This window comes from Stylophora pistillata, chromosome 7 (assembly GCF_964205215.1).
Source record: "Stylophora pistillata chromosome 7, jaStyPist1.2, whole genome shotgun sequence".
Taxonomy (NCBI): domain Eukaryota; kingdom Metazoa; phylum Cnidaria; class Anthozoa; order Scleractinia; family Pocilloporidae; genus Stylophora; species Stylophora pistillata.
In genome coordinates, this window is record NC_142525.1 from 31,855,717 (window position 1) to 31,869,492 (window position 13,776).

The following is a 13,776-nucleotide window of genomic DNA, read 5'->3' on the forward strand; positions in this document are numbered from 1 at the left end:
AAGTCAACTCTGGTAAAATAAATTAAAACTAAGATTTGATCAGATTACAATTTACATCTAACTCTTTTTGCATGTTTTTAGCAAAAACTAAACTTGAAAGAACTGCTTTAGAGGTCATCAATCATTCAAACCTCATTTTCTTTATGGAAATAAAACCATACATGGAAGTAAGGCTCACTGTAAAAAGAAAAAAAAAAACAGAAAAAAAATGTGGCAAAAACTTAGTTTGTAAAGGCGTACTAAAAATCTTTGGTTATAATTATCTCTATACATCCTAAATACTAATCACATAAAACTTCTCTAACAAAATGAAAAGGTTGTCCAAAGGAACAACAAGCTGTTTCATTTCAGGAGAAGCCCATCACACCTTCTCATAAACTTGCAGAGTTGTTTATTTCTCAGAAGTGACTGACTTGAGCAGTCAATTTAACCCTATAATCTCCTGATCTCATAAGTAATTCTTCTTATTTTCTGTCATACAATTCTTATGGTGTTAGTTTTGAGAATTTGGCCCACTGGATCAACTAAAAATCCCCTGATTAATATTTGTCTTTATTCTTATCACTTGTCTACTTGATATTGTCTTGATATTGTGAGGAGAAATTATGTCTTGGTCACTCATAGGAGTTAAGGGGTTAAGATTAAGACTGAGTGGGTCTTTTTCAATTACGTTTCCCCGACTGTTTCACAACTTCTATAAAAGGTGACAAATCAGATTTCATGTGAAATGGCCTTCAGCAAGAACCAAGGGGATAGACCCCCAGGATGTAAACATGTAGGTAGACTTGCTCACGTCGTGCTTTTGAGCGCGTAGCGTGATAGTGAGCATGACGTGCGAGCCGAGCTGATCCTACCACACCAGAACAGAGAACCAAGTGAACAACTTTGAGAAAGTCTAACATGTATGTTCCTTTCAAGGGAACAGTGGCTGTAGTAAGGTTTTCGGATTAGACAGATGGTTCTGTTGTTAAGGCCACTGCTGCAACAAGTTTCTTACACCCTAAAGAAATAACTACCACATACGTAGACCATGAAAAAGTAACACAAATAGGGTGTCATTTGCAAGACAGGGTACTGTGCTGGTTGTGGGTGGGGTTCATAGATTTTGATGCATTCTGTGAACTTGCTGTCTTGACATTAGACTGAAGACTGATAAGTTGACCCACTGTGGTCTCCATGGTGTGTTTCTGTTGAAGAAGACTATCTTTTTCCTCTAGCTGCATTACCAGATCTGATGACACCTCTGTGAGAGAAGAACATAATTTGTTTCAAAAACAGAATTACAAACAATTTTATCAACAACTGACTAAATGACTACACTGTTAATTTTTTTGTTTTTTCTTTCTGCTGTGGTGATCAGATTTTCCAAAATGACACTACATAATTTATTGAATATTTGATTTCAATTAAAATGAGTATTGGAATGCAAACTTAAAAAGACAAAGACCATTAATGATTTCAGCAAATCCAATTTTTCAGGAAAAGCACTTTTGGATCTGACTGAACTTTAAAGTTACACTATAGAAAATCTATTTGACTGCAGTAACTGCTGTGCATATATATCTTATTAGATGTTTTGTTGTGTAGTATCGCTGATTATTTTTATAAATTGACGAGCCTGTAGGGTGAGTCAAAATGCAAACAACAAGTAAAAATACTCAGCAATACTACAAAACAAAATGCTTAATAAGAGATTTATAATAACCAACAGGCCAAATTGTTATTTCAGAGTGGGTGAATTTCGCGGATATTTGATATATGTACTTGTCTCAAATGCTATTTGTACTCTATGAAGCACATTTGGATAATAAAATCACATATTCCACAATGTGACTCCTGCACATTTTTAAAATTGTCAGTAGTGCCTTCTTTGTATCAATCTCATTATGACAACAATAATCCTCTGTAGGAATGTTATCTTTATCAAATAAGATTTTCTATATTAAGTATGCAGGGATTTTTATAAAATATCAGTAGAAAGAAGAATTAAAATGAGAAGTTTTATGGAAGTTTTAAGGTGAACTAAGCAGTGGTGAACTGATTGTGTAAAAAAGATCTATTTCAGAGTCACTCAAAATTGCATTCCAATAACGAGTATTAAACAAGGTATTTTAAACTTTTAGTTCTTAATGTTAATGACATGTTTAAATTTTATCTATTGTAAATGGTTAAATTAGTTGAATTTTAACTTATCGTATTGAGTTTAGGTGTCCCCTATTTGTAGAGGGTTTCTTACCCTCGGCTAGATCGATTTCACACATAAATAAAGTTTTTCATTCATTCATTCACAAAAAGTCAGCATCACATCACTTACCATTTATTCTCCTTTTTAGATCCTCCAACGCCTCCTTCAGTTCATTCAAATCACACTGAAACACTAACACATGATAATTCAACTCTTTCACTTTCATGATCTGAAAAGCAATTCTCATTTCTGTCTGTCATACATTTCTTATCATTTGGGATCAGATCAAACAATATCTCCTATCTGATATTTTCTATCTCCTCATGGACTTTCTACTCAGCAATGTACTGATATTAAGGGACATTTAAAACAACTTAAAGAACTGCTATGGGTTAATGGGTTGAAATATCTTCGTTCAATTTATTTCACAAAGGAATCACCTTAAATTGTGTGTCAGTTACACTGGAAATGATTCCCATTTGGTGGGGCCTTAATGGAGAGCAGGTCTTTTATTTTAACTTTTGACCACCCAAAGGAGCTAACAACAGAAAATTGATGGTAACTGATAACCAATGTAAGATATGTTTACCCAGCACAATCTCTTGTGAGTTGAAGAGAGGCAAATCATTTTACATGTGTACAATTTACGTATGGGGGAAAGTAATTGGTCAAATCGAAAGAAATTAAAGGCATTCGTCTACTAATCACCGTTTGAAGTTGAGGTTAGTAATCAAGCTTCAAATAATAACCACAGAATTTTAATAATTCAACGTGATTATACCCACATGTCGATGTTGTGTGCCAAATGGACTTGCTTTGTTCACTCGCAATGGGAGACGCTGAACGTTGCTGTTCTTCTTCCGAGTCCACAGAACAAATTCGAACTTTACTAGTTCGCCATTGTCCTTGTTTGCTTCGGACTTCTGCCACTCGATAAGCTTCTTTGCTCTTGCTGAAAACAGAGCAGTTCGAGGCCGTTGAGAAGGACTTTGTTGTTGTTGTTGTTGACATCGTCCGATTTCGATCGTTCGAAGTATCAGTCGAATGACAAGCAGTAACCGGAGTCCAAGTTTCTATTGAGGCCTCTCCCGCGCTAATAAAGCCTTTGAGCCGATCTTTCCACGTTTTCTTCGGCTGAGGATAGAACGTGTTCTTCATGATAGTGTCCCATCTTTCCAGACAGATCCGATGAGCAAAGGTGGCCTCGTTTACTTTCAAAGACTCATTCTCAGTAGTGTTTCCTCCTGACCGAGGAAATTTCTCGCGCAAAATACACGAAATCAATTCTTCCTCTGTCTGTTGTCCACAGATCTTGCACTCTTTGGTGTCGAGATTTATTGTTTCGAATTCATCCATGACGATTCTCTAGCGTAACGAAGGTGTTCGTGTAAACAAATTCCGAACGCAAATTATTACTAATTAACGAGGTGGCTCGTTACTTTCGTTCCTATCGCTCTCTGGGTCAAGTTAGACATCTAGGGCAGCGATAAAAAACTTTCCCAGTTAATTTCACAATGCTTGTGTCCAAAATCTCGGAGCTAGATTCACCAGCTGACTTCGTAGCCTCTTTCACGTCAAACAACAACGTCAACAATTTTACATCCAATTTTTGTGTCAACCATGCAGCACCCTCGAATGACGTCACAAAATGACGCACGGAGATATGGAACCCGAAGAGAAATTTTTGCTTTGGATTGGACGCCAGAAACTGGAGCAAGACAGAACTGATTGAAGTGTTTACAAGGAGGCTTCAGTACTGTTACTAAATCACTCAGCAACTGACGCATCTGAAATGAAAGAGAGGACGATGAAGAATATGGAGATGGAGAAGGGGAAAAGGGATGGGGCTTGATCACATGATTATTTACATCTTAGAAGGGGGCTATGAACTCAAATCAAATCACGGTTCTCCGGTCCCCACTATCGTATTCTTCTCCCCTGAGCTCACTGTCTCTTTTATCTGGCAGGACCCACTGCAAATTAAGAAAAGCTTTGTGATAATAAAGACAAGTGGAAGCACGTTGCACCCTGGAAACGAGGATGGCTTGTTCTAGCCTACGTGTAGCCGTACCCACCCCCCCAAGAAAAACGGGGAGGGAACGTAGCTCCATTAATTACTTCGTTACCCCCACCGACGCAGCCCCAAACAGTTTCTTTAGAAACTATCAGCCTTTACACGTAGGCTAGGCTTGTTCTCGGGTTAGCGCGCGCAGAGCGATTTGGGGTTTGCGTCAATCGTCATATGGTTCATTGTCACGTTGACTATGACGTAATTTTACCGTTAAGTCGCCTATCAAAATATTTGAACGTTGAGCAAGTTCCCAGAAAAGGTACAACACGAGTGGGACTGAAAGAGAGAAAATATTTATCTTCTAGAAATCTGTGATTAACAGAAAATCCTGAAGATATTACATTCAAACCGTAATGGCTGCAAGAAACCGCAAGAATTTTAAGAGACAACAAAACAACTCGGGAGGTATTCTCTAGCACTTTTTTTCTTCTTTTCTCGTTTAGCATTTACTGGACCAGGTTGTTTAAAAAGTGATGGGGCTAGAGTAAATACATTTATTCTTATGTTAACTCGTTTCATATGGAAGTTGGATCTCCTGTTTAGTCTGGGACCTTTTCCTATATACTCGTCCAGTTGAAGATGCATGGTGGCCTTTTGAAATTTATGACAGAATATTCAAAACAAGTTTAGAGTTCGCTTGTCCAGCTGTACGTACCTTTTAACCTTAGCATCGCAAATCTTTCTCAAGGTGAACTTTTTCACATTGATTAAAATTTATCACTAGCTGCAGATCTGAGTGTTTCTAAGGAAGACCTTGTGACCAGTATTCGAAAGTTGGAAGCGCAGTTAGCCCAGGAGAATTTTTTCCATGAGAAATCTAAGGCTGAACAGCAGCAAGAAATAAAGGTAAAATGCAACGAGTTTAAATTACATCAGTTTCTTAACCTCCTACTTCATTAAGTGTAGCCGCGGTATTACGTCACTCCCTCAAGAAAACTCGCAGTGTAATGCGAGGAAAAAAAAAACCATAATAAATCCCTTTTAAATAACGATGAATGGTAAAACCTAAACTTGAGTCCACCAGAGAACAGTGAATACCAATCACAGCAAACCCTGTCACTCGCTTAGGTAACTCGTCGAGAGAACTGAGACATATTAAGTTAATAAAGAGTAACTTCACTCAGTATACCGATCGTCGCCATCCTACTGGTTCATTATGCAAATTTAAAGACATTTGTCAGTATATGTATTAAACTTTGTAAAAGCATTTATTTTAGGGTGTAAAACTCTCTAATGCCTCTCAATACTCATGTACACCTTTCAGGTTCTCAATGGAAAAGTTAAGAATTTGGAAAGACAGAAGAAAGCGCTCTTGGTCAAGTTGGAAAAGAATCCATTTGAACAGCTTAACATGTTGCAAAGAGAACTAAACGAAACAAAGAAAAAACTGGAGGAAGCAAATCAAAAGATAGCTGTAAGTTTAATGATCCATAGGCATAGTTTCCATCATATTTTAAATTAGCCGTGAATTCATTCGTGGCAGTGGACCATGAACACTTTAGGATGCCGTGTGAGTAATGCAGCAAAAGAGATTTTCTCGGAATGGGTAACGGTTATGGAAGCAGAGGGCTTGCAGCGCCCATCTTCCAGTACCACTTTATACCTGTCTCTTCACTAATATAACCTGTGGAACAGCTGAATTTACATGACGAAGGAAAAAGTGTTTTGTATATCTGTGACAACTAATTCAACATCTGCCTGACTGAAGACCTAATTACTTTGTTGGAAACAGAACTTCAATAAACAGATGGAAAAGCTATCACGATCCAATAGAGAAATCAAAAAGGCGAAGGAGAAAGTTGCTGAAGAGTTCTTGGAAAAGATCCAGAAAAAGAACTCCAAGATTCACAAGCTTGAGGTCAGTAAGTTTGATTGATTGAATTGTACCACTGAGAGAATGAGTGACTAAGTGGATGACGGACTGACTGATTGAAAAACTAAAGTGAATAGCTGGCTAACTAACTGGCTGACTGACTGGCTGACTGACTGACTGGCTAACTGACTGGCTGACTGACTGGCTGACTGACTGGCTGACTGACTGGCTGACTGACTGGCTGACTGACTGGCTGACTGGCTGACTGGCTGACTGACTGGCTGACTGACTGGCTGACTGACTGGCTGACTGACTGACTGACTGACTGGCTGACTGACTGACTGGCTGACTGACTGACTGGCTGACTGGCTGACTGGCTGACTGGCTGACTGGCTGACTGGCTGACTGGCTGACTGGCTGACTGACTGGCTGACTGACTGGCTGACTGACTGGCTGACTGACTGGCTGACTGACTGGCTGACTGACTGGCTGACTGACTGGCTGACTGACTGGCTGACTGACTGGCTGACTGACTGGCTGACTGACTGGCTGACTGACTGGCTGACTGACTGGCTGACTGACTGACTGACTGGCTGACTGGCTGACTGACTGGCTGACTGACTGGCTGACTGACTGGCTGACTGGCTGGCTGACTGGCTGACTGACTGACTGACTGGCTGACTGACTGGCTGACTGACTGGCTGACTGACTGGCTGACTGACTGGCTGACTGACTGGCTGACTGACTGGCTGACTGACTGACTGACTGGCTGACTGGCTGACTGACTGGCTGACTGACTGGCTGACTGACTGGCTGACTGACTGGCTGACTGGCTGACTGACTGGCTGACTGGCTGACTGACTGGCTGACTGACTGGCTGACTGACTGGCTGACTGACTGGCTGACTGACTAGCTGGTGGGCTCAATGATTGACTAAATGACTACTGGCTGGCTGGCTGACTGGGTCTCTGAACGACCGACGAACTGACCGACTTTTTAACGACTCTGATCTGAGAGGCAGACTTCCATTTCGCTAAATTCAATTTAGCGAAGTTGATATATGATCCAACATCTTGATTTTCTTTCCCCTTCTCTTATTTCCTATTGCCTAGAGTAATTGAATTTCTGCCTTTGATTATCTTCTGATTATAACTTACTTCCCATAAGATTTCTCTCTGTCAAATGGTTATTTCCAGGAAAAAATCAGGGAATTGAAAACCACTAATTTTGATGCCCAAGTTCAAGAATCTCCTCCTGCCGAGAGTAACTCCCTGAAGGTAGATAGATGTGCTATACATTGGTCTTGGTTTTATTCAATAACTTTCATTGTTAATTTCAGTAGCGTTATACATTTGGCACTTTCTCTAACACAAACGCCTATGTTGAGACAGCCGGCCCTGGAGGTGTGGACAGAGGGGAAAGGAAAGCGCGCGAGGAGCGGTGGGAAGATTGAGGAAAAGGAACGGCTCCCATGTCTTCGCTATTTCCATTGTCCTCTCCGCATACTCTTTTCCCTTAATACTTCAGACAAAATGTCACAAGAAATGTTGTCGTTTCACAGGTGATTTTACTATCATGACCATATTTTCACGCATAAATGTATAGACCAAGAGTGTACGGATTTATTCGAGACCGTCCGGAAAAATGTTGGATATTAGTTGCATTTCATGTTATCAATATACAATTTTTCTTTCCAAGTTAAGTGATACCATGAAGTCAGAAAACTGGGATGCAGAGATTTATCAAGAGGAGGAGAAAGAACAAAAAGTAAGCGATAGAAATGTAATGTCTTAAAAGTTAAACTGGATTCCATCAAATTCAAACCAAATTGTTCACTCCGACTAGTCAAAATATTACAATTGTATGGAGCCAGTGACGCGAATTTCTTCAGAAAATCAGAAAGGGCAGGAAAGCAGAACAAAAAATAAACAATTATGGATCACTAATAGCCAGTTGTATTTATCACCACGTTTGTTTTGTTCAAAACATTTAAAATAGCATATTTTTTTTATCGACAACAAACTTTGAATATCGTTGCACAAGACCTATTCGCTTACAATTATTTATCGTGTTCAGTTTGGCGTCATTTTCACAGTACCCACTATGGTTTTGAAACATAGACAATCATATTGATATGTATTTAATCACATCTTTCACGATTTAAAGGTGACATCCGAAAACTTTGAAAAAACTCAGACCGAGTCTCTGGAAACTTGCGCAGTTAACTTCTTTCCATCCATTTACAACGCGGCTACTAAAAACAAGGAAGGTCGTGATTCCAGTCAGCAAGCCCACCAGGGAAATGAGATGGCTTCAATGAATTACTCGGCAAGTTCCTGCGCGAGCCTCGAGGAACAACCGGCATCACCATGTGATAAAAACATTCTCAAGAACAAAGACGAGGACGTCGCCCAAGATTCTGATAAAAACAGTGATGCACTGATGACGACAAACAGAAATGAGCATAGGAAAATCAACTGCGCAGAAGATCACATTTTTTCGACAATCTCTTGTACGAGTCAACAAGAGCGCGCCGCCAACTACGAATGTTCCTATATGAAGCGTCTTAGGAATTTGTATACAAAGATGGGTCTCGGATCAAAGGCGAACGCTGCCGAAGACATCGCTGGAGCATGCTTACAAGTTCCTGTGGAATACTTGAAGATGATGACCGCTTGTGAACGACCTCCACCCGGCTTCCACGCTGATGATACTGGTTTCACTCCAGGGACGAGTTTCTCTAATAACGTCATGTACTTCGTGCCGTCACAAACTGTTAACAACTTTCATTAGGTGAAAAAACTCGAGTCAAGAAACACTATAGAGTAATCATTTCGTAGCAATGTTTTTCTTTGAACTTGAAAATCTGCAATCTGTTTTGTAACAACCAAGTCAATAAAATTTGCGTTTATTTCTGTTTGAGCGATGTGGTGCAATTGGTTATTTTCGCTATTTTCAGATTTTCTTTTCAAATCGAGCTGTTGCATTAACTGTCATTTTTTAGGTAAAACTTAGGATTTAAAATCCGAAAAACTCAGTATTATGAGTATAACAGAAATAGTCCATTGGTTCATTTATTTCACACTATTTACATAAAATTAACATAGATAGAAAAGTAAAGTTGCAACAAATGATTACAAAATAAATACAGTTCAGATTATAAAAATGTGTGTGGTGGCCAAAGTAGCAAAGGCTTTCTAGTTGGCCACCGCATCGTCGCAAATATTTTCAGTTGAACCAAAGATGATTTCTGAGCGAAACAGATATTTTATTAACTATTCTATGTTTCAATCTCTACGAATTTTGTAATAGTTATCAGATCAACACAGAAAACATTTTTACTAACTTCATAATGACCCTGTATAACAAATGAATGTCTTTATCCGCAACATACTGGTGTCACTCTCATCAGATATGTAACATAAACCAGAGGGGTAAAAGCTTGCATCTGTTGCTGAAGTGTTCAAATGATGCCATTAACATTTTACATGACTGTCAATTACCATTCACTCATTGCCCTTCCACATCAAATTCAGAAATGGTTACCAGTTCACACCAATTTCTAGTGAGCTTATCTCTGATTATCTTCTTCTACTATAACAGAACTTTTGAAATTTTGAATTTCAATAAATGGAATACACAGCTGACATAAGTTGAGACAAATGGGTAAACTGCAAGAAGAACATGTGAGCTGGAACATCATTGTTTCATTCATTGTACTGTTTCATGAAAAATTTTCCTCACTCTCCAATCTTTCTGAAATTTTACTCTTTGTCACACTTGCCTTGTGGCAAGTTTGACGATCTCTGCTCAGTAACTATAAAAGGTAGGCTCTTGAAATGTAGTGGAGGTATTTTTACATTAAATCTCCCATCCTTTGTTAAATATTTAAAGACATAATGTCCTTCCATGACCCCTGTGGGGGTAGAAAATGTTGTACAACTGATGTACTCATGGAGTGCCCCTGGGGTCATTACTGGATACTGTCCAACCACACCATTACCATGAACCTCTTCTTTGATCCCATTTGCATCAGTTATGTACCAGTGACGTGTTGTAAGCTGACATTTATTCATAAGCTGAAAAGTGAAAAGACCAGAGATCTGTTAACTCTATTACATCTCAAAATGATCAGCATATAACATTAGGGTAAAAAGAATAAAGGAAATGATCACCAATTAAAGAAACTCTTGATTGTTGGACAAATTCTCCTTGTCAGCACCTTAGGAAATGTATAGAGAACCGTATGGAGAATATGCATACTGATGTCAGGGCACAGAGGGTTATAGTAACAGAAGATGTTACTTAGGTGTACACTGTAGATGACTGTGTAGCTTTTGGGGCATGAAATAACCGATGATCATTAAATGTTGACATGCTTCTTACAGTCAAACTACGTGAAGCGTACCCCTCAGGATTACATTAATAAATTGATTATTTGAATATTGAACCCGCTAATCATTTCAGGAACATAGTAACGAATTGAATATTTGAACATGGAATCTGCTAACCATTTCAAGAATGCAATAATGGATTGATTATTTGAATATTGAACCTGATAGCCTTATTCGTTTTGAAAAGGAGCTGATCATTGTTCAAATCAGAAGTCCATTTCTGATTGGATTATGCAAACACGTGATGATGGATCGGAACTATTTCAACATGGCGTCAGACATGGCGGGAAAGGTGAGTTCGAGTGTTGTGTAGAACTTCTTGTGAATGTTGTAAATGGAATGTTATCGAGAGCTTTTTTCATCTATTTACATCTTGACGAACTTGTAGAAATTCTTGTGTTTATTCATGGTTGAAAAAAATAGTTTACGAGTGAAGCCATTGCAAGACTTTTTTTATTTTGTTAATATTTGCGATCGACTGCTTTCGCAGTGTTTTTACAGTGCAGTTTGTTCATTTTCAGGATTCCTCATCAAATAGAACAATCTTATTGGACTTCAGAAATGGACTTCTAATTTGAACAATGATCCGCGCCTTTTCTAAACGGATACGGCTATCGGGTTCAATATTCAAATAATCAATCCATTACTGCATTCGTGAAATGGCTAGCAGGTTCAATAATCAAATAATCAATTCATTATTGCATTCTTGAAACGACTGGTGGGTTCAATATCCAAATGATCAATTCATTAGTGTAATCTTGAGGGGTACGCTTCACTTAGTTTGACTGTAAAATGTAATGTAATCAAAATGAAAATAAGAACTTCTCTGTGGTGGTTGTAGTCAACATGATAAATATTATATAAATAATATTATGTAAAATAGGCTGAGACAGATGGTGAGTTTTGAGTTTGGTAAAGAAATGGAGAAAGATGTTTTCCGTCTTGTCACGAGTGCTAGACAAAGAAAAATTCCGAGTCCCCATTAGGAATCCTCAGGCCTTTGGATTCTGTGCTCCTGATGTTCTATCACTAAGCCACAGACTCTTTGGTGTGCTAGGCCCATTACAAAGTTCATATATATGACATGTGTTCTGATACTGCTAAGATCAGCAATTTCAATAGCATCATGTTTTCTAAATAGAATTAGAAAGATGGTGAGTTTTGAGCTTAGTAAAGAAATAGAGAAAGATGTTTTTGTTCAAATCCTGTTACATAGAAGGCATTAATAAGTGACAAATTTGCATGAGAATTTTTGCATGTGGCAAGCAACACCAGAGGCATGATATAATGCCTATGAATTTTAGGGAAAATTATTCTATATAAATTATCTTGTACAATTTGTAACCTACCTCAGAACACTCTGGATCCATGGAAATTGATATGCGGTATGTGAAGAAAAACATAGGAGGTTTGACACTGCTTAGCTCGGGAACAAATGCAGTTGTGGTGGTAACTTTGATTCCCTGGGTTGTTGCAGAGGTAGAAAACAAGAACTTGTAAATTTCTTTGTTAATAACTGGAAAGCAGTTCTGAGACAACTGATCTGCATATTTACACAGCCAGGTTTCAAAACTGCTTCCACTCAAAAAATAGTGCATTCTCATTGGAGAAATGTCAAAAGTGTCATCACTGCGATCAGGGCTCGGCCAAAACAAATCTCCTGGATTATGACCTTCTTCATGTGTCAATGCCATAAATTGTCCATTTCCAGTCTTCACACAAAAGGAAACTGGAATACAGTTCCGTAACCCATCACGGTGCTGGAGTGCTCCAGCAGCTGTGTCAAGCTCCAGAAGAGATTCACTTTGAGAGTGACTGGAAATTTCCATGGAACCAATCAACCCTGGACTGACAAGCTGCTGTCCATTGTGGATACGAATTGAACATCTCAGGTCATTTGGGAGTTTGCAACCTGCAGAAAAAATACGTTTTCATGTCAACCTTTTTTGTCTGTTAATAAGTTTGAAAGTAGAGAGAGAAAATTAGAACTGGTTACCGCCTGTTGCTGCCATTAAGAAATTGGACATGCAATATCAAATTTCATTCTTAAAGATGTTGCTGTTCTACAAAAACTTGCGATCTGAATGAAAAATTAACCGCCTCCTGGTTAGCTCAATGGATAGAGCGCTGGACCGTTGTGCGGGAGGTCGAGGGTTCGAGCCCCGGCCAAACTAACACTCAGGGTCTTAAAATAATTGAGAAGAATTTGCTGCCTTTCAATAACATCAAGAAATGGTTAGATATTCTAGTCTTCTCGGATAGGGACGAATAAATGGAGGTCCCATCTCTTGCAGGGTTGGGGTAGGAGACGTTAATTTCCCACACACGAGATTACTGTGTGATGGATGTCCTCCCCTAGGTGGGATGGGTGGGTTTACAGAGGGCCATGTGTTAGAAAACTCTTTACTGGGTTAATCATGTATTTACCCTCTTGAAATAAAGAACACTGTATTATATTGTATTGTAATTATTATTGGATGACTGTGTACACACAAATGAAAACAAAACAAGTAAGAGAGAAAAAAATATCAGGAAACACTGTGAGGTCGGTAATGGACCAGAAACAAAACAGATTCATCAAAAAGTGTATCAAAAGAAAAAGATCCGTTCTGGTTTTTGATTTTGAAAATATGAGTTTCAAACACTGCAAAAAACCGCTTTTAATTATAAAATATTACGCACACGCACCATTCAGTTTGTTAGCTTCGGTTTCACGAATTTCTTCTTCTGACAGTCCATCGTTCAAGGATGCATAAATGCTAGGACAGTGACACTTTGTAAAGTCTTCGATGATGTTCCAAGCTTTTCTTATGGAGGCATAGCAAGATTCATAGCGACCCCATTTCACTGTCCATTCCACAAATAACTGCTTCCATGTTCTTTCCGGAGGGCACTCTTCGACCAACCATACCTCCTTACACAGTGATTTCCACACAGGATGACTGGAGACAACTTGATTGAACCGCGAACAAACCTGAGAGCAACTAAGCAAGTCTTTCCAATCCAAGAAGGACAGAATATTCACCAAAGGAATAGAAGGCAAAGAAGGAAAGTGTGAGCAACTGGCCGCCATGTGTTCTTCGACTCATGAGCCCATGCGAGCGGAGAAAGAGGGGAAGAAGTATACGTAGTTGTAAGAATACAGTAGGGCCCTTGGTAACTTGCTCTCTCAAAAGCAGTCCCGTATGTAAGATTATTGTATGGCTGTGTCTCACAAGGACTGGGAACTACCGAATTCACGAATTTGATTGGCTGAAATCAATATTGAAAGCGGTCAAGATTTTCCCATGTAGACCGGCATCTAGACCGGTCT

The 13,776-nt window shown here is 39.0% G+C and overlaps 3 protein-coding genes across 4 annotated transcripts in view; 1 reads left to right on the plus strand and 2 right to left on the minus strand.

Annotated features, from left to right (window-relative positions):
• The window catches only part of LOC111330287 (uncharacterized), a 4,549-nt gene extending 731 nt beyond the window's left edge, over nt 1–3,818 (minus strand). The window contains exons 1-3 of the mRNA XM_088726842.1: nt 2,971–3,818; nt 2,315–2,377; nt 1–1,243 (exon numbers count right to left, since the gene is read on the minus strand). The exon at nt 1–1,243 is cut by the window's left edge and continues 731 nt beyond it. Coding sequence (XP_088582968.1) covers nt 1,056–1,243; nt 2,315–2,377; nt 2,971–3,541 — 822 coding nt within the window. The 5' untranslated portion in view covers nt 3,542–3,818 and the 3' untranslated portion in view covers nt 1–1,055. The remainder of the gene's footprint in view (nt 1,244–2,314; nt 2,378–2,970) is intronic.
• A 586-nt stretch (nt 3,819–4,404) lies between these two features.
• On the plus strand, nt 4,405–8,991 carry LOC111332191 (uncharacterized). Of its 2 annotated transcripts, none has more exons than XM_088727440.1 (7): nt 4,405–4,661; nt 4,987–5,102; nt 5,521–5,670; nt 5,989–6,114; nt 7,266–7,346; nt 7,768–7,836; nt 8,236–8,991. In XM_088727440.1, exons 1-7 carry the CDS (start codon nt 4,610–4,612, stop codon nt 8,860–8,862), a joined length of 1,221 nt encoding a protein of 406 aa, XP_088583566.1. In that variant the 5' UTR covers nt 4,405–4,609; the 3' UTR covers nt 8,863–8,991. The 2 variants fall into 2 exon arrangements, with proteins under 2 accessions (XP_088583566.1, XP_022793224.2); XM_022937489.2 differs by having other exon boundaries at nt 4,430–4,661; nt 4,981–5,102.
• A 136-nt stretch (nt 8,992–9,127) lies between these two features.
• Nucleotides 9,128–13,642, minus strand: LOC111332183 (F-box only protein 3). Its single transcript, XM_022937478.2, has 3 exons — nt 13,152–13,642; nt 11,813–12,375; nt 9,128–10,148 (listed from the first exon to the last, which is right to left on the minus strand). Exons 1-3 carry the CDS (start codon nt 13,534–13,536, stop codon nt 9,834–9,836), a joined length of 1,263 nt encoding a protein of 420 aa, XP_022793213.2. The 5' UTR covers nt 13,537–13,642; the 3' UTR covers nt 9,128–9,833.
• Nucleotides 13,643–13,776: the final 134 nt, after the last annotated feature.

Coding starts and splice junctions, on each gene's coding strand:
- LOC111332191 (XM_022937489.2), top strand. CDS start 4,610: ATGGCTGCAAGAAACCGCAAGAATTTTAAGAGACAACAAAACAACTCG. Junction 5,671..5,988: donor AAGCAAATCAAAAGATAGCT/GTAAGTTTAATG, acceptor TGTTGGAAACAG/AACTTCAATAAACAGATGGA. Junction 7,347..7,767: donor CCGAGAGTAACTCCCTGAAG/GTAGATAGATGT, acceptor TTTCTTTCCAAG/TTAAGTGATACCATGAAGTC.
- LOC111332183 (XM_022937478.2), bottom strand. CDS start 13,536: ATGGCGGCCAGTTGCTCACACTTTCCTTCTTTGCCTTCTATTCCTTTG. Junction 12,376..13,151: donor CGAAGCTAACAAACTGAATG/GTGCGTGTGCGT, acceptor TTTTTTCTGCAG/GTTGCAAACTCCCAAATGAC. Junction 10,149..11,812: donor TGGATCCAGAGTGTTCTGAG/GTAGGTTACAAA, acceptor TTCACTTTTCAG/CTTATGAATAAATGTCAGCT.